This window comes from Taudactylus pleione, unplaced genomic scaffold (genome assembly GCF_031769625.1).
Source record: "Taudactylus pleione unplaced genomic scaffold, aTauple2 ptg000010l, whole genome shotgun sequence".
In the NCBI taxonomy this organism is placed as follows: Eukaryota; Metazoa; Chordata; class Amphibia; order Anura; family Myobatrachidae; genus Taudactylus; species Taudactylus pleione.
In genome coordinates, this window is record NW_028284413.1 from 12,404,099 (window position 1) to 12,428,501 (window position 24,403).

The following is a 24,403-nucleotide window of genomic DNA, read 5'->3' on the forward strand; positions in this document are numbered from 1 at the left end:
AAAAGTTTGGGGATTAATAAATCGATAATGAAGCAACATTCTAAAAAAACACAAAACAAGCAAACCAAAACTTAAAAGCTTGTGGGCCAAAAAAACATTACACGGATAAAACCCAGCACCCCAAAATGTCGTAGGCCAAAAATACAAGGGCCCTAAAAAAAGGCACACAGGTGTGATATGTGTATGGTGACATCAGCAGGAACAGGTAAAGACAACCCCCAAAAATACCCTAAGGCGACAGAAAGGCAAAAAAAATGGGGACGACACATGATTACATACAAACAGTTTGTGGTGTCCAAAATAAAATTTAAAAACATACCGTTCTCAAAAACGACAGAGCCAGAAGCCACTCCCTGGACCACCTCGGAGGTGGCTACATTCCCCAAACCTAGGGGCAAGGTGTTTGAGGAATCCTGGGAGGGGGTATTTGGAGGAGGGACGGATGGAGGAGAGGGGGAATTGGGCTGGAGGGGAAGTAGGCCTGAAATTTCGGCCACAGGGTCTGGGGAGGAGGGGGTAATAGACGAATTGGGGGTTGGAGAGATGGGCCGGGACAGGCGTTTTGTCTGGCGATGCCGCCGTAGTGTTTGCTGTGCCCCTAAAAAATGAAAAAAATATTGTGGTTAGTTTCAACAGGAATAAAAAATAAATAAATAAATAAATAAATAGGACAGACATGAAAACATGCACATGCAGATATGACTACAATGACTCAATAGGACAGACATGAAAACATGCACATGCAGATATGACTACAATGGCTCAATAGGACAGACATGAAAACATGCACATGCAGATATGACTACAATGACTCAATAGGACAGACATGAAAACATGCACATGCAGATATGACTACAATGACTCAATAGGACAGACATGAAAACATGCACATGCAGATATGACTACAATGACTCAATAGGACAGACATGAAAACATGCACATGCAGATATGACTACAATGACTCAATAGGACAGACATGAAAACATGCACATGCAGATATGACTACAATGACTCAATAGGACAGACATGAAAACATGCACATGCAGATATGACTACAATGACTCAATAGGACAGACATGAAAACATGCACATGCAGATATGACTACAATGACTCAATAGGACAGACATTAAAACATGCATATGCAGTTAGGGCCCACAAGATAAACTTGAAAACCACAGTCCAGAACACTTACTTTCCGCAATCTGCATGCGAAAGCATGCCAGCAAGCGGGGCGTCCGCCGGTGCAGGTCCGACCACCTGCGCTCCAGCTGGCCAATATGTCGGCGTGAGCCGAAGGAGCGCAGGCGTCGACGTACCTCCGCATATGCGGAACGCTTTCGCCTATTGGAGATGGGTGGAGGCTGACTGGTGATCCGCCTGTCCATCACCTCCGTCAGCACCAGCAGTTCGCGCCTGGTGAATGCGGCGGATCTCATGATGGCAATGGTGTTTTTTTGGCAAAATATTTTTAATAAAGCACCCCAAAAAAATTTGATTGGCTAATGTATTTGGGAAATTAACAGGACAAATTCTATTGGTTAGTGTATGAGTCATGTGTTCGACAGGGCCACAAATCTCTTGAGAGTTATGATAGGCTGGATGCAGTGACGTGCGTAAGCAAAGTTAAATAAAGAAATGAACCACAGAAAAATTGTGGGGAGACAAACAAATAGAACAATTGTTTAATTGGGGCTAACATGTCTTTTGAACAATAAAAGCGAAGGTTTCAGCCGTACGTATTCTGCGAGCAAATACAAACACGGACAAGACATTGTGTTGAAAAAAAAAACACAATTAAGCTAATTGATACATTGATTGACATGATACGATTGAGGGAGGTAGGCAGAATAAAGGAGCAGGTAATCGACATCTGACAAGCCCACTTCCGGTTTGTACTTGTGCGTGCGTTCCCTTCAAGCCATTTCGGGGATGTACGCTCGCTATTTGGCACGCTCGTAAGTTAGAGGAGGGGTCGTCTGAGTTTGGGGCGGATTTTTATATGCGTTCGAAAATACGAGCGAGGCCTTGAATTTAAATATTTTCTTACGTACGCCGAACGTACGTACGCCCAATTGCGAGTGGGTCTGAATCAGGGCCTTTGTCTTTATGCCAATAGACCATGTGCCACCACTAAGAAGGTGAGGTGACAGACATAAACAATTATTACAGAAGGAGTGTAAATGGATTCACCTTCTAGGCACCATGAGTCCTCATGGCCTGAATGAGGAATTCTCTTTTTCACCCTTTTTGGGTTAAAATAAATAAATAAAATAATAGAGCTGTTTAATCTTACAAACTAGCCTGCAGACATTGACTCTGTGTTGTTACAACATATATTTCATTATGCTTCATCTTTGGATTTTCTTGTATAGGTGACTTGTGTCGTTATAACATACAGTTTATTATGTTTAATTTCTACATTGTTTCTTGCGAAATCAAGGTTAACATAATGGGCCTGATTCAGACCCACTCGCGAGCGGCTGTCCGCTCGCAAGTGGGTCGATGGTGTGCACTGCGCATGCGCACGACGGAGGGAGCTCCGTCATGCGCATGCGCGAGACGCGACGAGCGAAGGACTTTCCTTCGCTCGTAGTGTCTGATCAAAGGGGGGCGTGCTGTCGATGTTGATTGACAGCACGCCCCCTTTGGTGGGCGTGCCGGGGGCGTGCCTGCCAGACGGAGGCGTTCCGTCAGAAGCCGGCCCCACTGACATCACTAGTGATGTCAGTGGGAGTGAATTTGGCTCTGATAGAGCCAAAATCACTCCTGGCCTTGCGGTTGAGAAACTCAACCGCAGGCTTCTGCTCGCACTGGTGATGTTCGCAATGGTCAAGACTAGGGGTGTGCACCGGCCACTTTTCGTGTTTTGTGTTTTGGTTTTGGATCTGGATCTTTCTTCGTGTTTTGGATCTGGATTGGTTTTGCCAAAACCACCCTTCCGTGTTTTGGGTTCTGGGTTTTGTGTTTTGGATCTGTATTTTTTTTTAAAAAAGCATAAAAACAGCTAAAATCACAGAATTTGTTGGTTTCTCTGCTCCTATGCTATTATTAACCTCAATAACCTTAATTTCCACTCATTTCCAGTCTATTCTGAACACCTCACACCTCACAATAGTGTTTTTATGTCCAAAAGGTTGCACCGAGGTAGCTGGATGACTATGCTAAGCGACACGAGTGGGCGGCACAAACACGTGACCCATCTAGGAGTGACACCGCAGTGGCAGACAGGATGGCAGTTAGAAAAACTAGGCCCCAAACTGTACATAATGCAAAGAAAAAAAAGAAGTGCAAGATGGAATTGTCCTTGGGCCCTCCCACCCACCCTTATGTTGTATAAACAGGACATGCACACTTTAACAAATCAATCATTTCAGCGCCAGGGTCTGCCACACAACTGTGGCTGAAATGATTGGTTCGTTTGGGCCCCCACAAAACAAGCTGGCAATTAATGTGTCCCTGCACAAACTGGCTCTACGGAGGCAAGATGTCATCCTCATCCTCCTCATCCACCGATTCCTCACCCTCTTCAGTGTGTACATCCTCATCCTCACAAAGTATTAACTCGTCCCCACTTGAATCCACCACCACAGGTCCCTCTGTACCTTCTGGAGGCTGGTCTCCCTGGAAGAGCTGATAATTCATTTTGATGAACATCATCTTCTCCACATTCTGTGGAAGCAACCTCCTACGCCTTTCGCTGACAAGGTTCCCGGCTGCACTAAACACTCTTTCGGAGTACCCACTGGAGGGGGGGCAACTCAGGTAAAATAGAGCCAGCTTCTACAGGGGCCTCCAAATTGCCTCTTTTTCCTGCCAGTACAGGTATGGACTGTCTGACATGCCTACTTGGATGCTGTCACCGATGTAATCCTCCACCATTCTGTCAATGGTGACAGTATCATATGCAGTGACAGTAGACATGTCAGAAATTGTTGCCAGGTCCTTCAGTCCGGACCAGATGTCCAAACTTGGTCCTGCCTGCCCTGCATCACTGCCAGCGGGTTGCTTAGGATACCTAAGTTTTTTCCTGGCAGCCCCAGTTGCGGGAGAAAATGAAGAAGGAGCCGTTGACGTGTCACGTTCCGCTTCAGCTGACAGTGTGTTCACCAGCAGGTCTTTGCACCTCTGCAGGCTTGTGTCGGCCGGAAAGAGAGACACCACATAGGCTTTAAACCTAGGATCAAGCACGGTGGCCAAAATGTAGTGGTCTGATTTCAACAGATTGACCACCCTGGAATCCTGGCAAAGCGAATGAAGGGCTTCATCCACAAGTCCCACATGCCGAGCGGAATCGCTCCGTCTTAGCTCCTCCTTCACTTTCTCCAGCTGCTTCTGCAAAAGCCTGATGAGGGGAATGACCTGACTCAAGCTGGCTGTGTCTGAACTGACTTCACGTGTGGCAAGTTCGAAGGGCTGGAGAACCTTGCACAACACGGAAATCATTCTCCACTGCGCTTGAGTCAGGTGCATACCCCCTCCTTTGCCTATGTCATAGGTGGATGTATAGGCTTGTATGGCCTTTTGCTGCTCCTCCATCCTCTGAAGCATATAGAGGGTTGAGTTCCACCGCGTCACAACCTCTTGCTTCAGGTGATGGTGGGGTAGGTTCAAGAGTGTTTGCTGGCGCTCCAGTCTTCGGCACGCAGTCGCTGAATGGCGAAAGTGGCCAGAAATTTTTCGGGCCACCCAAAGCGTCTCCTACACACCCCTGTCGCTTTTCAGAAAATTCTGCACCACCAAGTTTATTGTGTGAGAAAAACATGGGACGTGCTGGAATTTGCCCAGATGTAATGCCCGCACAATATTGGTGGCGTTGTCAGATATCACAAATCCCCAGGAGAGTCTAAGTGGGGTAAGCCACTGGGCGATGATTTCCCTCAGTTTCTCTAAGAGGTTGTCGGCGGTGTGCCTCTTACTGAAACCGGTGATACACAGCGTAGCCTGCCTTGTAACGAGCTGGCGTTTCTGAGATGCTGCTACTGGTGACGCTGCTGCTGTTGCTGCGTAAGGTGATACATCTACCCAGTGGGCTGTCACAGTCATATAGTCCTTAGTCTGCCCTGTTCCACTTGTCCACATGTCCGTGGTTAAGTGGACATTGTGTACAACGGCATTTTTCAGGACACTGAGGACACTTTTTCTGACGTTTCTGTACAGTCTCGGTATCGCCTGCCTAGTGAACTGGAATCTAGACGGGATTTGGAACCAGGGACACACTACCTCCATCAATTGTCTAAATCCCACTGCACTAATGGCGGATACCGGACGCACGTCTAACACCAACATAGCAGTCAAGGCCTCAGTTATACATTTTGCTTCAGGATGACTGGTGTCGTACTTCATCCTCCTCGCTAAGGACTGTTGGAGGGTCAATTGTTTAGTAAAAGTAGTGGTGTTCCTACTTCCTCTCTGGGATGATGAACGACTCCCAGCAGCAGCAACAGCAGCAGCGGCAGCAGTAGGCGTAGCAATGCAGGATCCTCCAGAGGAATCCCGGATAGGAGAGTCAGTCATGCCAGTGACATGGCCTGCAGGACTACTTCCGATCCTGACTAAGGAGGAAATTGACGAGGAGGGAGTTGACGGTGTGGTTTGCAGGCGCTTGGATACAACAGGACAACGGGATTTAGGTGTCCCTGGACTGCTTACAGTCTTAGCCAAAGTTTCTGAACTTGACAGTAACTTTTTATGAACGCGCTGCAGGTGCCGTATAAGGGAGGATGTTCCTAGGTGGTTGACGTCCCTACCCCTACTTATTTCACCTTTACATATGGTACATATGGCAAGACAGTTGTTGTCCGGATTTGGATAGAAATATTGCCAGACCAAAGAGGTGGAATGTTTGGTCTTCTGCCCAGGCATGACCGTGATGGGCTTTTTCATCCCACGGACAACAACTGTCTCCCCCGGAGCCTGATTTAAACAAACCACATCACCATCAGAATCCTCCTCGCCAACTTCCTCCTCAGCGCCAGCTACACCAGTATCCTCATCCTGTTGTACTTCAACAGTGACATCTTCAATTTGCATATCAGCAAGTGGACTGTGGGTGCTCCTTTCAGCACTTGCAGGGGGCGTGCAAATGGTGGAAAGAGCCACCTCTTCCCGTCCAGTGCTGGGAAGGTCAGGCATCGCAACCACCACCACACTTGGACTCTCCTTGGGGATTTGTGATATCTTCTTAGAAAGCACAGTTCTTCGCTGTGCTTTTGCCAGCTTAACTCTTTTGATTTTTTTAGTGGGAGGAGGGCTTCCATCGTCATGTGAAGCTGAACCACTAGTCATGAACATACTAGGGATCGACCTTAGCCGTTCCTTGCCACTCCGTGTCGTAAATGGCATATTGGCAAGTTTACGTTTCTCTTCAGCTGATTTAAATGTCTTTTTCAAGGTCATTTTCCTGAACTTTGCCATTTGGGATTGTATGTGCCCTCTACTATGACATTGGGCATCGGCCTTGGCAGACGACGTTGATGGCATGTTATCGTCTATGTTATGACTAGTGGCAGCAGCTTCAGCACTAGGAGGAAGTGGTTCTTGATCTTTCTCTATTTTATTTTTATCGGAGAAAGTTTGGTCCTCCATTTATGTTATATCGATTTGATATATACGTGCGGCTAAACACAGAAAATAATTTTTTTTTTGGTTTGGACTGGAGTGTACTTTCGGGGGTTACAGCACCCTTAACGGTCAAGCCAGCCGGCCCTTTACTTATGACACAGGCGCACGCTTGGCACTACTTTGTTGATGCACGTGCGGCTACTGCGCACACAATTCACAAACACAGAAAATAATTTTTTTTTTGGTTTGGACTGGAGTGTACTTTCGGGGGTTACAGCACCCTTAACGGTCAAGCCAGCCGGCCCTTTACTTATGACACAGGCGCACGCTTGGCACTACTTTGTTGATGCACGTGCGGCTACTGCGCACACAATTCACAAACACAGAAAATAATTTTTTTTTTGGTTTGGACTGGAGTGTACTTTCGGGGGTTACAGCACCCTTAACGGTCAAGCCAGCCGGCCCTTTACTTATGACACAGGCGCACGCTTGGCACTACTTTGTTGATGCATGTGCGGCTACTGCGCACACAATTCACAAACACAGAAAATAATTTTTTTTTGGGTTTGGACTGGAGTGTACTTTTGGGGGTTACAGCACCCTTAACGGTCAAGCCAGCCGGCCCTTTACTTATGACACAGGCGCACGCTTGGCACTACTTTGTTGATGCACGTGCGGCTACTGCGCACACAATTCACAAACACAGAAAATAATTTATTTTTTGGTTTGGACTGGAGTGTACTTTGGGGGTTACAGCACCCTTTAACGGTCAAGCCAGCCGGCCCTTTACTTATGACACAGGCGCACGCTTGGCACTACTTTGTTGATGCACGTGCGGCTACTGCGCACACAATTCACAAACACAGAAAATAATTTTTTTTTTGTTTGGACTGGAGTGTACTTTCGGGGGTTACAGCACCCTTTAACGGTCAAGCCAGCCGGCCCTTTACTTATGACACAGGCGCACGCTTGGCACTACTTTGTTGATGCACGTGCGGCTACTGCGCACACAATTCACAAACACAGAAAATAATTTTTTTTTGGTTTGGACTGGAGTGTACTTTCGGGGGTTACATCACCCTTTAATGGTCAAGCCAGCCGGCCCTTTACCTATGACACAGGCGCACGCTTGGCACTACTTTGTTGATGCACGTGCGGCTACTGCGCACACAATTCACAAACACAGAAAATAATTTTTTTTTTGGTTTGGACTGGAGTGTACTTTGGGGGTTACAGCACCCTTTAACGGTCAAGCCAGCCGGCCCTTTACTTATGACACAGGCGCACTCTTGGCACTACTTTGTTGATGCACGTGCGGCTACTGCGCACACAATTCACAAACACAGAAAATAATTTTTTTTTTGGTTTGGACTGGAGTGTACTTTCGGGGGTTACAGCACCCTTAACAGTCAAGCCAGCCGGCCCTTTACTTATGACACAGGCGCACGCTTGGCACTACTTTGTTGATGCACGTGCGGCTACTGCGCACACAATTCACAAACACAGAAAATAATTTTTTTTTTGGTTTGGACTGGAGTGTACTTTCGGGGGTTACAGCACCCTTAACGGTCAAGCCAGCCGGCCCTTTACTTATGACACAGGCGCACGCTTGGCACTACTTTGTTGATGCACGTGCGGCTACTGCGCACACAATTCACAAACACAGAAAATTATTTTTTTTTGGTTTGGATTGGAGTGTACTTTCGGGGGTTACAGCACCCTTTAACGGTCAAGCCAGCCGGCCCTTTACTTATGACACAGGCGCACGCTTGGCACTACTTTGTTGATGCACGTGCGGCTACTAAGCACACAATTCACAAACTCAGAAAATATATTATTTTTTTAGCACTTGGGGGGAGCACCCCTGATGGACAGAGCACCCCCTGGACAACACTACAGCACCCCTTTAGGACTGGGACACTGCACAGGACTTTGGAGTGGACACAGCCCCTATGGAGAACTGACTGCACAACACAGTCCAGCCAGCCCCTATGGACTTTGAAGTAGTGGACACAGCCCCTATTAACAACAGCAGCACAGCACAACACAGCCAGCCCCTATGGACTTTGAAGTAGTGGACAACAGCAGCACTACACTACACTACACTACACAGCCCTAACTCCCACCCTCCCTCTTCACTGTCCACAGCCGAGTGAGAAAATGGCGCCGACGCGGGTACCTTATATAGGATCCAAAACCCGCGAGACTCGGAAGGCGGGATGATGACGTTTTGCCTCGATTTCAGATCCGAGTCAGGCGGGAAACGTCGAGCCTGACTCGGATTGGACTCGGATCGGGGGGGCTCGGGGGGGGGTTCGGATTTCAGAAATCCGAACCCGCTCACCCCTAGTCAAGACCATCGCGACCATCATCCTGCACGCTCGTATAGGCTGTGGGTGGTGACCCACAGCTATAGCGCTCTGGTCAGAGCGTCCGGCTCTGAATCAGGGCCAATGTCCATAGCATGAGTTCCATTATTAGTGGGACATGTGGGTTCACAGCTGAGCTCATTATTATAAGTTAATGGATTATAGTTATTAGAGATGTTGAACGGGACTCTGGTTTTTAATAGTATAATTATAATATCACCTATAATTTACATATGTGTAGCTTAGAGTTAATTTCACTATAGGACACATTAATATATGTTTGTGATGTTTGTCTTTATGAGCCTCGATATGTAAAATTGTGTATTATTGTAATTTGTGTGTTATTGTGTTTTATTTTAATTTCTTTGGTTGCCGGGCAACGCTGCTTCACTTTCAGTGGAGCGACGTTGCCTAGGATACTACAGTGGCTGTGTCACGTGGTGTTAAGCGCGGCGCTGCTATGACCGTCCTTCTGGCACATCAGAACTCTCTGTTCCTCCGCGCAGCTGGGCGCATCACTTCTGTTCCGTCTGCTGCAGGTTTTTGCGGCATGATGTGACGTCGTTGGTGTGCGACCCACGTGGTGGGACTTCCGGTGTTCCTGGGAGATGAGCGATGGTGTGCTCCAGGTGTTACACGCAGGTGAATGTAGTTGTTTGTTTTAAGGGGGTATTTAACTTGGCCGGGTTTGCTATTATGGTTGTGGTCTCCTGAAGAAGTATTTATGAAACAGCTGTCGGGACTTTTCCTGCGCGATATGGGCATGTTGACATCATGGAGCCTCTATTTGTTGGCTATGATAAGTACTGATGTCTTTTTGTATATCTGATTATATGGATGGCTTGTTTCCCCTGTTATATTATGGACATTAAATTAACTTTTTTGTATTGGAGTGTGCTGGCCTATATTCCACATTGAGTTGGATATTATTCTATCTTATCGACCTGGACCTGGCACCTTAATTTTCATTGCATTGACTGCAAGTGTGTGCAAATTCTTTTGTCATATATATATATATATATATATATATTAGGGGTGAGCGGGTTCGGATTTCTGAAATCCGAACCCCCCCGAGCCCCACCGATCCGAGGCCGATCCGAGTCAGGCTCGACTTTTCCCGCCTGACTCGGATCTGAAATCGAGGCAAAACGTCATCATCCCGCCTTCCGGGTCTCGCGGGTTTTGGATCCTATATAAGGTACCCGCGTCGGCGCCATTTTCTCACTCGGCTGTGGACAGTGAAGAGGGAGGGTGGGAGTTAGGGCTGGCTGGGCTGTGTAGTGTAGTGCAGTGTAGTGTTGTGCTGTGCTGTGCTGCTGTTGTCCATAGGGGCTGTGTCCACTCCTTTAAAGTCCATAGGGGCTGGCTGGACTGTGTTGTGCAGTCAGTTGTCCATAGGGGCTGTGTCCACTCCAAAGTGCTGTGCAGTGTCCCAGTCCTAAAGGGGTGCTGTAGTGTTGTCCAGGGGGTGCTCTGTCCATCAGGGGTGCTCCCCCCAAGTGCAAAAAAAAAATAATTTTTTTCTGTGTTTGTGAATTGTGTGCACTGTGGCAGCACGTGCATCAACAAAGGAGCAGCGCCAAGCGTGCACCTGTGTCCCATAAGTAAAAGGCCGGCTGGCTTGTCCATTAAAGGGTGCTGTAACCCCCAAAGGGCACTCCAAACAAAATAAAAATATATATTTTTTTGTGTTTGTGAATTGTGTGTGTAGTAGCCGCACGTACATCAACAAAGTAGTGCCAAGCGTGCGCCTGTGTCCCATAAATAAAGGGCCGGCTGGATTGACCGCTAAAGGGTGCTGTAACCACCAAAGGGCACTCCAAACAAAATAAAAAAAAATTTCTGTGTTTGTGAATTGTGTGCACTGTGGCTGCACGTGCATCAACGAAGGAGCATGCGCCAAGCGTGTGCCTGTGTCCCATAAGTAAAAGGCCGGCTGGCTTGTCCATTAAAGGGTGCTTTAACCCCCAAAGGGCACTCCAAACAAAATAAAAAAATATATTTTTTTGTGTTTGTGAATTGTGTGCGCAGTAGCGCACGTGCATCAACAAAGTGGTGCCAAGCGTGCGCCTGTGTCCTATAAATAAAGGGCCGGCTGGATTGACCGCTAAAGGGTGCTGTAACCCCCAAAGGGCACTCCAAACAAAATAAAAAAAAAATTTCTGTGTTTGTGAATTGTGTGCACTGTGGCTGCACGTGCATCAACAAAGGAGCAGCGCCAAACGTGCGCCTGTGTCCCATTAGTAAAGGGCCGGCTGGCTCATTTCTTAAAGGGTGGTGTAACCCACAAAGTGCACTAGTCTCCAACAAAAATAAAAAATTATTTTCTGTGTTTGTGTGCGCCTTAGCCGCAAGTATATATCAATATAACATAAATGGAGGACCAAACTTTCTCCGATAAAAATAAAATAGGGAAAGATCAAGAACCACTTCCTCCTAGTGCTGAAGCTGCTGCCACTAGTCATGACATAGACGATAACATGCCATCAACGTCGTCTGCCAAGGCCGATGCCCAATGTCATAGTAGAGGGCACATACAATTCCAAATGACAAAGTTCAGGAAAATGACCTTGAAAAAAACATTTAAATCATCTGAAGAGAAACGTAAACTTGCCAATATGCCATTTACGACACGGAGTGGCAAGGAACGGCTAAGGTCTTTCCCTATGTTCATGACTAGTGGTTCAGCTTCACATGACGATGGAAGCCCTCCTCCCACTAAAAAAATCAAACGCGTTAAGCTGGCAAAAGCACAGCGAAGAACTGTGCATTCTAAGAAGATATCAAAAATCCCCAAGGAGAGTCCAAGTGTGGTGGCGGTTGCGATGCCTGACCTTCCCAGCACTGGACGGGAAGAGGTGGCTCTTTCCACCATTTGCACGCCCCCTGCAAGTGCTGAAAGGAGCACCCACAGTCCACTTGCTGATATGCAAATTGAAGATGTCACTGTTGAAGTACAACAGGATGAGGATACTGATGTAGCTGGCACTGAGGAGGAAGTTGGCGAGGAGGATTCTGATGGTGATGTGGTTTGTTTAAATCAGGCTCCGGGGGAGACAGTTGTTGTCCGTGGGATGAAAAAGCCCATCACGGTCATGCCTGGGCAGAAGACCAAACATTCCACCTCTTTGGTCTGGCAATATTTCTATCCAAATCCGGACAACAACTGTCTTGCCATATGTACCATATGTAAAGGTGAAATAAGTAGGGGTAGGGACGTTAACCACCTAGGAACATCCTCCCTTATACAGCACCTACAGCACGTTCATAAGACCGTAAGCAGTCCAGGGACACCTAAATCCCTTTTTCCTGTTTTATCCAAGGAATCGGTGGATGAGGAGGATGAGGACGACATCTTGCCTCCGTAGAGCCAGTTTGTACAGGGACACATTAATTGCCAGCTTGTTTTGTGGGGGCCCAAACGAACCAATCATTTCAGCCACAGTCATGTGGCAGACCCTGGCGCTGAAATGATTGGTTTGTTAAAGTGTGCATGTCCTATTTATACAACATAAGGGTGGGTGGGAGGGCCCAAGTACAATTCCATCCTGCACCTCTTTTTTTTCTTTGCAGTATGTACTGGTTGGGGCCTAGTTTTTCAAACAGCTATCCTGTTTGCCACTGCAGTGTCACTTCTAGATGGGCCACGTGTTTGTGCCGCCCACTCATGTCGCTTAGCATAGTCATCCAGCTACCTCTGTGCAATCTTTTGGCCATAAAAACAATATTGTGAGGTGTGAGGTGTTCAGAATAGACTGGAAATTAGTGGAAATGAAGGTTATTGAGGTTAATAATTGCATAGGAGCAGAAAAACCCACAAATTCTGTGATTTAAGCTGTTTTTATGCTTTTTTTCAAAAAAATACAGATCCAAAACACAAAACCCAGAACCCAAAACACGGAAGGGTGGTTTTGGCAAAACCAATCCAGATCCAAAACACGAAGAAAGATCCAGATCCAAAACCAAAACACAAAACACGAAAAGTGGCCGGTGCACACCACTAATATATATATATATATATATTATATATGTGTATGTATATGTGTATATATATATATAAATATATATATATACTGTATGTGTATAAAAATACTCTTACTATATCAGCTGTAGCACACAGGCAGGGGTTTCTGAAAGGATAGAGCCTGCTCACTATCTACCCATCTGTGTTACCCCTGTCTGTCTACCCCTACCCTTTAGAATGTAAACTCTCACAAGCAGGGCCCTCTACCCCATGTGCTTTTTCTTCACTTACTATTACCCCTCCAGCATCTAACCCTTGACTTACTTCTGCCACCGTACTACAAACTTAAGTGTTATGACCGCTGTTGCAGCAATGTTTTTATAGCATTACTTGTCCTGTACTGTCTTGTACTGTAAGTCACTCTTCTCTTATTCTGCTCAATTGTTTATGGACTTCGTAATCACTGCGTTTCTCCTGTGGCGCCATAGAAATAAAGGCTAATAATAATAATATAGTTATGGCGAGGTATAGGGGGGGCAAATTACTGCCTTGTCCCAGGTGACAAAAATCCTAGTTTCGGCCCCACCTACACCCACTTTTGTTCTCTCCCTGTCTCTCCCCATCCCCCATTACTCTGGGGTCTATTTACTAAGCTGTGTTAGGAAATAAAGTGAACGGAGGTAAGGTACCAGCCAATCAGCTCCTAACTGCCATCTAACTGGCTATGTTTTAAAAATGACAGTTAAGAGCTGTTACCCAGCCCTGCTTTCCCGTTTGCTTCTCTCTTACACAATATGGAGAAGATTTAGGGGCCTATTAATTATGTTAATTATTGGGGTCTGAACAGACCCAGATAATTAACATTCTAACTCGCCGTGGCCACGGAGCAATCCAGCATTGCTCCGGCATGGTGATGTGAAATCAGCTGCCTCCGCAAGTGGCTTCACTGCTCCTTTTCGGAGCAGTGAATCTTTTCACTGCTCCTGTCGGAGTAGTGACAGCGGTGCACATGCGTAACCTACAGGTCAGGCATGCGCACAAGAGCCCTGGCGTACGGTGGAAGGTGCCGGACAGGGGCGGAGGGATCCAAAAGGATCCCTTCTCGCAACCCGGACCTACTTCCCATAGGGAAGAGCGGGTAGCGATACACAAGCGGGGGTATACGCCATATACGCCAATATAATATTTTCAGAGCTTGATGAATTCTGTCCCCATACTAGTGTATGGGGACAGCAAGCCATTCCGCAAATGGAAGGTAAGTAGGAGATATCTGTGATATCTCCTGCTTTACCTTCTTAATGAATGGCCCGAATCAGGGGCAGAACTATGGGAGTTGTCCACAACATAGTCACCCCACTTAGGGCTGTTAATATGTACCTGGTGTGTACCGTCATGGCCGCCCAATACATGGCACCCCCTCCCGGCACCTGAGAAGTCACCCTACACTAGTGGAGAGCTCCATGTCAGACCATCAGCTGCTGCCTTCGTCTATCTATAGCCTGTCTGCATGCAAATTGCTACATTAAATTGTCAGCGGCTGTGATGGGGGGCACCAAATTATAACTTGACTCTGGGCGTCAGGGATGAACTTATGCCACTGGCCCAAATACTTAATTTTCACAATTGCAGGTGAAAATGTGATGATGAATAGGCCCTTATTAATGACTACATCAGTGTGCTGGTGAGATGCAGCCACTATTTTGTATCACATCTTCTCATGGTAAATAAACTTTCTAATAAAGTATGTAAATCCTTACATTCATTGGTGGAATGCAGGCAATGTGAGGATGACTGTGACAGAGAGCTTTTGTGATGTCACTAAGCTTATAAAAGTTACTGCCTGGCATAGGACACTGAGTTATTAGTTGATTGTGAGTTGTATCTATATTCTATAGATTGTTTCTTATCACTATAACTCTTTCCATATATTTGACATCTGACAGTCTCAGGTAAGTTTATCTTAACCTAAATAATGTTACTAGCTGTTAGCCTACCAGGCCGCAGCGCTGGTGCTGTGATCAATTTGGTGATTGTGGAGGTGGTGGATGGGGTTACTTTATTTTTTATTTGTTTTTCATTATTTTACATGCCAGTCATCATCATCATTCATGTTTTTTTTTATTTTTATTTTACTTTTTTGGGGCTTTTCACCCTCATAATTTAGAAATGATCCTTAAACATATTTTAGCAGATTCAGCTCTTAATTTGCTCTTATGTTTAGTCAGTCTAATTTATTGCTTTTTTGACCTATATAATCAAGTCCACATGGACATTGTAAAAGCTAAAAAAAATGTTCTGTTACATATATAGAATATACTGTATGTAGAGAAGATGGGCTGCTTCAAAATTCTTCTGCAAATTGTATTCTTAATTGTGAAACCCATACATTATAATAAATATAGTATATATATAATATAATATAATAGTGCTAATAAAACATTTGCTATTCTCTATATTATAGTATTAGATTACATGTGATTATCTTAATCTTTAACATACTGTAATTACATATATTCTTTCTAATGTGCTTTGGTCATCTCCTAACCTTTAATAGGACTTGATCATAGAGGGAAGTTCATTAAAAATTCTCATATTGTTCTATGTACTTGTTGCAATTCAAAAATAAAGTAAAAAAGTGCATTATAAAGCAATTTAAAAAAAATAGATTAAAACTATTAAAAAGCAGCTGGCCGGGGAACTGTATAATTGAGCATCATTAAATTGATCTGATCTGCCAATCAGTGTATTTCTCTAGCTGTAATATCAGATTTTCATTTTATGAAATATAAAATACACTGTTATTTATATATCTAAAACAATTGCTAGCAAAATACCTGCTTTTCTGAGTGCTTCTGCCGGCCCTGCACCCCCTACACTCTATTCTATGCATCACTAGAGATGACAGATGGCAATAAAGTTTAAAACATGGATCGATCTTTCCACAAAAATGCATATAATAGTGTCAGGTATGTTTACGGGTGCCAAGAGGGGTGAGGGTGGTGGGTACTGTTTACTCGGGCCCGGGCTTCCTGAGGGGCCCGGCAGGGGCCTGGATCCGGCTCCGCCACCCCTCCCTTATCTCTACCACACAGCAGCCCAGCACATAGCGTGTGCTCAGCTGCAGTGGGAGACTGCTCGTGGCTGCTGAGCAGCAGCCACAGCAGACTCCAATGCCTGTGGGGGGAGCGATCACACTGATCGCACCCCTTTGGCTTTGCGTCAGGCTGAGGGGCTCACAGCGCCCCCCTCCCTGGCAAAAGTGTTTATTTTATTTTTTTGTACAAGGGGGCGTGGCCTCGCCTCCTGCAATTAGGCCACACCCCCTCTGTACCTGGGCCAAGCAGGGCTCTCTATGGCCCTGGGTATGTGTATGTATAGTTACACAGACATCATGTGTCTGCTTACATTATTATTATATTCCACATAATAAGATATGAGCTAATGTGTCAGTAGAAATGCATAGAGGACATGGCTAGGTATATTAGGTATATTAGGAAAATTGTTTAGTATGTAAATGTAAAGGCAGATTCGGTGATAAACATATTTCTGTTAGGAGTGTTTAGTAAGATATTGTCTTTAACTTAAAAGTTTTGAAGTTTGTTATACTAGAAAAATGATAATAAATTATTGCCAACTTATGCTAGAAAGGGAAAGTGTAGTCCCTCATCCCAATCATCCCTTTCTGTGATCAGTCATGTAGTACATCCCATCACATAACATTTTATCTGCGGCTAAAGACCTGAATGATTTATCAGTGGTGCCAGTAGGGGGGTACATGCTGCACCAGGTGACACCATCTGAGGGGGAGAAACCAAAATAGCAGAGCTGCTCTGTTATTTTGGTGTCACCACATGGGCTGATGTCACCGAGTGATGAGCAGTGGTGATGGATGATATGCCCAGTTTTGGTTTTTGGAAAATAGGGGGATCCCCACACAATTTTTTTGCCCAATTTTCCAATGCCAGTCTAGGCTGAGACGACCAGGGTTGGTTATAGATTTGTGGGGTGGACCCCAGACATTTTAAAAAGAAAATATAACTGTTTCACTGCTCTTAGCCCATCCGCTCACATAGACGTCTCAGCCACCAGCATTTAGTAGCATCTGAGCCGCCAGATGGCTTTTATCAGCATCTGTGTTATGTTACTATGACTGATGACATTCTGACTGTTAACATTATGACCCTGTTGGAATTTTAGTTCTCATTGTTATGACTGTCAATATTTTAATTGTGTACAATTTGTTTACATTTAGACCCTGTCGGCAGTTTTGAATGTCAACATTTTGTTTGTTGACATTACTGTATTCATTGCCAACATTTTTACTGTCTACATTTTAACTGTAACTTTATGACCCTGTCAACCTTATGTCCATGTTGACTTTGTTGTTGACATTTTGAGTGTTTGAATTTTGACTTCATCCCATTGTAACATTTCCCAGCAGGCGGCTCCGTCGTGCGCATGCGCGAGACCCGGATAGCGACGGCCAAACCGTCGCTCCGGGTCTTGCACCAAAGGGGGCGTGCTGTTGATGTTGAGTGACTGCACGCCCCCTTTGGTGGGTGTGCCGGGGGCGTGCCTGCCCAGACGGAGGCGTTCCCATGGGAACGCCTACCGTCTGGGGCCGGCCCCACTGACATCACAAGGGATGTTAGTGGGAGTGCCTTCGGCTCTGATTGAGCCGAAAGCACTCCAGGGCTACCACAATTGTCTCGTCGCAAGCCTGATGGTCGCGATGGTCTATGCTGGGATGTGTAGTTCCACAGCAGCTGGAGGGCCCAGTTTGAAGAACCCTGGTCTAGACCATCGCGACCATCTTCCTGGCCACTCGCTATAGCTGTGGGTGGTCACGCACAGCTATACGAGTGGTCAGGAGGCCGCTCTAAAAATGATGAAGGACAGCCCTGTTTCAGAGCGAGCACTCTGTCAGAGCGTCCGGCTCTGAATCAGGCCTGTGTGCGACGACACTTGCAGTTTCTAAGACAGGTCAGAGCTGCTATAATACTGCGTGAGGGGCCGATGTTAACCAATGTTACTGATGTATATGCAGGGCTGCGAGGGATTAAGGATGTGAGAAAGCTGTAGTGGGCATCTCTATTCTGGCTGAGTGGTTGCAAACATTACCATATTTTCACAGCAGAACTATGGGCCTGATTCAGAGTTGGGAATAGAGAGAGAGATAGCACTTAACTGCGTACCTGGGCAAACCATATTGCAATGCAAGGGGTGTAAATATTTTTTTTTTGCATACAGGGTAACTACTGGCTGCTTTTGTATGTAGCTCACAAATACTGCACAGCTTTATTATTACACTGCACTTTAGATGTCAGTTTGTACACCTCCCTCCCAAATCTAAATCTCTGCATATTTTAAATCTGCCCCACCTGCAGTGCAGCATGGTTTCACCAAGATGATCAGTTAAGAGAGAGATCTCTCTCTATTTCCAACTCTGAATCAGGCCCTATGTGCGTAATCGCAACTGCGATCGTAATAGTGATCTGTAATGAATCAGGCCCATTGTACAGTACTTCAGCATCATGTAAGATGTGTCTTGTTTTATACCCACTATGGAATGGATTGAAAATACTTTTATATATGTAATGTAGGCAAAAATCCAAGAACATGAATTAGTTATAGCAGCTCACATTATATTTTACTGGTTTAATTTACCTGACAACCATTGTGTTTATCTTTCAGAAGAGACTTTACCACGAGTTCCACAAATTCTGTGCGCTATTAAATAGCTATGAATTTAAGAATTCCTTTTAAGAACATGTTTCAGGAGCATCCAGTGTTCTTATTATGTCTGTATGGTTTCTTCTTCCACCTGAGACCTGCAGACCCCTTTTACATATCATATATGACTGGGCCTGACAAACAGTTCACCATGGAAGAGGTAAGACAACACAATTCTTACTTATATCAGTAACTTATAAATTGTGTGAAATTGCAATACACTCTATGGGATAAATTTACTAATATCCCTTTTCCACCAAAATTCTGGGTCTGACCCGGAGTTGGAACAGGGTTCCTATCCAGATCAGACCCGGAATTTTGCCGGCGCCAACTCTGGATATTCCCGAGTCGGCGCCGCTCACACCGGAGTCTGGTCTGCATAGACCCAGCTTTCCCGGCGTGTAAGTGGTCACTTGGAGATTATGTAATCTCCAAGCGCCACTGAAGCCGGACCAATCGGCTGGCTTGCAGCGCACTCCAGGTCATCGTGACCCGGAGTGCGCTGTTCTCACAGCAGGGTTTCACGGGCTACACCAGTGTTAAACCCTGCTATTTACCTGGGTTGGATTGCCGGGTCACTCGACCTGGCGATCCAACCATCTCCCCTTTTACACCAAGGGGCTGCCCGGGTTAACCCTGCAATAACCCGGGTTTTAGCTCCGGTGTAAAAGGGGTATAAGTTGGGAGTTCTATTAAAGAAGTGATGTTGCCCATAGCAACCAAGCAGATTCTACTTGCTATGGGCAACATCACTTCTTAATAAAACTCCCATCTTAGTAAATAAATTTACCCCTATGGGTGAGTTGTATGAAATCACTTAGTAAAACATACCATAGACAGGATCAAACTAAGAAATCATGTATTACATATGGCTGCAATCCTAATTGGTAAAATGCAGATAAAATACAAGGAAAGTCTGTGTTACTGTCATCTCTGGCACTGTACAAATACACTGGCTCCTCTTTGGATGACAGCATGGAGTTGGTTGCACATACACAGTAACACTGCTGGAACAGAATCCGGCAGTGTAAACTTTCGTCACTACTATTATATTAGCAATGAAAGTACAGGCTTGGAACTTCTCAGAGACAGATCAGAGAAGCTGTCTGGCTAGGGGGTCATTAATCAATTGTCTCAAAACCAGTTCCAAAATATATTTATATATAAAGTTGAATTAAATAATAACACTAATAATATTAATCATATGTCAAAATGAAAAGTTTTTAACACCAATAGCATATGTGCTAGGTCGATGTCAGGGGTATTTACACCCAACAAAGTCATAGGCACAGGAAAGGTTTTTTGACACTTGACTGAAATGAAAAAAAAAAGAAATTGCTCTTAAATTTGATATAAATAATAATAAAAAAACACCTATACTACAGCAATTAGAGTTACTGTATACACATGCCTTGAAAGAATGCACAGCTCAGTTACTTAACTAGTGGAGTGGTATATTTATGTTATATGAGCTACAGCTGTACTCACTGTTATACACACTGTTCGGATGGAGCTGAGCTTGAGTGGAGCAGGGTTTCATACAGGTCATCAGCCAGTGACTGTATCCAGGTACCGGGTAGTGGTGAAGGATCACTAGAAACTGTGAATATTGCAGGTAATCTCTTAGGTCTTAAAGAGGTCTAAGTCTTGTGTCTCCCATTGTGGCACTCTAACACAGTGAACAAGATGTCATTGTGTGTCCGCAGTAGTAGCCTCAGCAGCCATCTTGGTACAGGGAATGAAGCCTCGTTGGAGGAGTAATATGGAATCTATGCATAGCACTCTCCATCTTCAACACTACTGACTGGTGTATATTATGCACCTCTGTGAAGTTTACCTTATCCGTAGTAATATGAATATGCTCTTTCTGTACCTGGACTACATTTAACCTCCCCTTACCCTGTTCTTCCACTCCAAACATAAGGAGGCGCAAGTGTAACATGTGACCAAGTCTGCATATGGATATAGGTGTGCGCTTTATTGTGGACTAGTGTAGTATAAATTTGCATATTTTGCACAAAACAAATAGGTCTATGTCTAACTCAGCATTATAAAAAAAGTGGAACTCTGCTCGTGAAAATACTATATCTGTAATAAACTTATAATGGAAATATAATTTTACTAAGGATCTTGTCTCCTGGTCATGCAATGTGTTAAAACCTAACTTGCCTTTGAAAATATGACAACTGATACTCAAACTCTGTTTTCACTAACAGATTGTTGATCATTTGTCTTCTTTCTCCCCAGGTCATGGATAAGCTCTCCCCAATAAGGACAAACAGTTTGCTGCTTCTCCAGATGCTAGTGCTCCTCTTTACTGACCTCTGCCGATACAAACCAGTCATCATGTGTCAGGGCCTGTGCCATGTCATCAGCTACAGCCTACTGTGCTTTGCTTCCAGTCTCCAGGCCATGCAGTACCTTCAGGTTACCTCAGCCATGGTTACTGCATGTGATATTGCCATCTTTTCATATGTACACAATGTGGTGGCTGCTGATCGATATGATAAGGCCTTTATCTATTTCCGAGGATGTAGCTTGCTGGGATGCACCATAGGTGCTGTGTGTGGTCAGCTTATGGTGTCTCTTGGTCATTTCTCCTACTATTACCTGAACATTATTACCTTGCAAAGTGCATCAGTGGCTTTCATCATCTCCATTTTCTTGCCCATGCCCAGCAAGGAGCAGCCATGTTCAGAATGTACAAATGACCACATCAAACACAGACACATGAATGCTGTGCACAGCTGCTGTAAGATGGTGGCCAAGTTCTTCAAGCAGCAGTGGCTGGACTTCCGCGAGTGCTATTCCTGCAGCATCGTTACCTGGTCCTCATTGTGGGCACTTGTGACAGCTGGATACTACCAAGTGATTGGTTCTTCCCAAACGCTCTAGGATAGCTTGGAACACTCTGACAGTGTCTCATTTAATGGAGGCGTGGAAGCTGCTGAAGCTGTGCTAGGTATGTTATAGATATCTCCTACTTTCCTTCCTCTTGCGGAATGGCTCGCTGTCCCCACAGAATTAATCAAGCTCCGGAAATACTATATTTTTGGAGCTTGAGTGCGGGAGCATTCACCATCTTCAGAGGGCGAATGCTCCAATGTGTGGATCGCAACCCATTCCTTCCCTATGGGAAGGAGGTTTGGGTTGCAAAGAGGGATCCTTTTGGATACCACCGCCCCTTTCTGGCTCCTTCTGCTGGACATTGGGGTTCTTGTGCACATGCATGACCTGTAGGTCATACATGTGCACTACGTCACTGCTCAGCTGTCACCGTGTCGGAGCAATGATCAATTACTCCGGATTCTGCGGTGAGTTAGAATGTTAATTATCGGGGTCTGTTCGCACCCCGATAATTAACATCATGAATAGGCCCCTATAAGTCATATTCCTCACTCTCATGTTAAAAGAGTGATGGATAAAATAACTCTGAAAAAGGAAGCAGACTGGGTATATTCCATTCCCTATGTTGCTTCTGGTCTAGAAAGCTCTTAGCTAAATATAGCATATATGCTATATACAGTATTTCTATTAATGAGTTATCTGTATTAGACAGAGTTATAAAAAAAAATTATTAGACCTGCAAATGCAAGATTTCCAAATGCTTCACTTTAGGGTGTGTGTGGCCAGTCCATGAAGAGGTCACATAATTAGCACTTAATAAGCTATAGTCTGCCTCATACATACTTCTGCAAATGTGGCAACTGGGAACCCCCCAGCATTTGCCTATGTGCTATGCCAAATGCATGTTTTATAGAGTACTGAGCCCTGTTCAATGAACATGTTATACATTCTTAAAATTTATTTTCCCTTATGTATCAAAAATGGATGATAACATTAATTTTATGTTCCTCTAGTCATATCAGGTCAATAAAATACATGATGACACCTGATAGCTACTCTGCACCTTTTTGTTCCCTTCAGGTATATTTGCATTCTCCGTGATGGACTGCATGACGACAGACTGGAGCTTCTGGGGAGAGCTGACTCTGTGTGTCCTCTGTGCAGTGGACAGTGCTGCCATATTCACCATGGCCTACATTAACAATATCTGGGTGGGCTATGCTGGCTACATTGTATGTAAGACCATCTATAAGATATTTACCACAATAATAATGTAAGTATACACTCTGTACCACTACTACTGAGATGCCTATGATGTCATATTACTACCATGTATAGATCTATAACAGTCACTGACTAATTATTTTGTTTCCTTTGTATGTAAAACAAGCAACGTGATTATTATTCCCAGTTCTTTAAGCATTTGTTATTCTAGGCCTCAATGTGCTGTGTATAATGGCCCTGATTCAGAGATGGAGGCAATGATGCTGTTTGCACAGTTATAGCAATTACATGTAACCTGCACACACATATGAGTCGCACTGCGCATAAATCATGTGTCATTACTGATGTCGCTCGCAGTCAGGATTTATTCACAAAGTGATTGACAGGAAGGGAACGTTTATGGGCGACAATGGGGAGGTGACGCCTAAAATGCAGAAGTGACCCGACCATTTTTGGGGCATGACTCTGTCTGTGACTGAGATCCTGTATGCAGAAAAAAATGGCTCCCGCATCTCAGTTCCTGCACCCATTCTGCATGACCATAGGGGTACTCAGAAGTCAGATAATCAACTGATCTGCATCTGAGCTGCGTCTTTGTACGCAGTTGTTTGGATCTGTGAGGCAGCAGATGTCATGGCTCATTACAAATCCTGGCAGCTGTGGCATTTGTATACATTAGCACAGCCTCTGTGTACAAATCCGCAGTCACTGTGGCATTAGTGTACATCGCTGACTCAGGCCCAGTACCACTTACCCATCAGAGCAATCCGCAGTCACTGTGGCATTAGTGTACATCTCTGACTCAGGCCCAGTACCACTTACCCATCAGAGCAATCCGCAGTCACTGTGGCATTAGTGTACATCTCTGACTTAGGCCCAATACCGCTTACCCATCAGAGCAATCCGCAGTCACTGTGGCATTAGTGTACATCTCTGAATCAGGCCTAGTACCACTTACCCATTAGAGCAATGCTGATTACAGTTCTAGTACCAATGAGGGTTATGTATATAAAGAACACTATTAAAACGTACAAATCTTTAGTAACAATCACAGCATTTAATCAGACATCTGATTTAATGATCTAACTTATGCCCTGTTCTAGCCCTGTGTAACACAATGATATATGTCTGGTCACACCTATGACTTACAGTACCATAGTATCACCATGTCTTGTTCTGTGTTATATAACTGATGCATGTCCCACTCTAATACTAGGCTGAATATTGCTGTCAATGTGAGAAAGGAAAGATACGCTTTGGTATCTGGGATAAATAATATTGTATCCCTGCTGTTGCTGGCGATTGTGAATATAGTAATGACTGGTATCACGGAAGACATCCACAGTCAGGTAAGGACACCCTGGCCACCATCACATTGCTTCCAATAAATATGTGCAAACTATTAGGGGTGTGGCCTCGTGACATTGCCCCATTTTCATCACACTACTGGCGTGCCCAGAACTCCCGACGATGCTGGGCTGCCCCCAGGCTCTCACTGCACTGTGACAGATGCGCATGCAGCAGACCAGCGATGAGACTTGGAGTGCTCCCCCTGATTTCCCCCCCCTTTTCTGCAGGTGGGATGGCAGGACAGCCTAGAAAAGTGGGACAGTTGGGAGGTATGCAATAAATAGGTTCCAGACTACTTGCTATAATACTTTCCCTGCTCATACTGTAACTTTACTTTTGTGTAATTATATTTTC

The 24,403-nt window shown here is 45.0% G+C and overlaps 1 protein-coding gene across 1 annotated transcript; it reads left to right on the forward strand.

Moving 5' to 3' along the window:
* The first annotated feature begins 18,638 nt into the window (after positions 1-18,638).
* Positions 18,639-21,523, forward strand: LOC148542705 (thiamine transporter 2-like). Its single transcript, XM_088467752.1, has 2 exons — positions 18,639-18,788; positions 20,876-21,523. The coding sequence occupies exons 1-2, from the start codon at positions 18,639-18,641 to the stop codon at positions 21,521-21,523; spliced, it is 798 nt and encodes a 265-aa protein (XP_088323878.1).
* The last annotated feature ends 2,880 nt before the right edge of the window (positions 21,524-24,403 follow it).

Excerpts from the sequence above, each read along its gene's own strand:
- LOC148542705 (XM_088467752.1), top strand. The coding sequence starts at position 18,639 with ATGAATTTAAGAATTCCTTTTAAGAACATGTTTCAGGAGCATCCAGTG. Across the intron at positions 18,789-20,875 it reads AACAGTTCACCATGGAAGAG|GTCATGGATAAGCTCTCCCC; the intron begins GTAAGACAACAC and ends CTTTCTCCCCAG.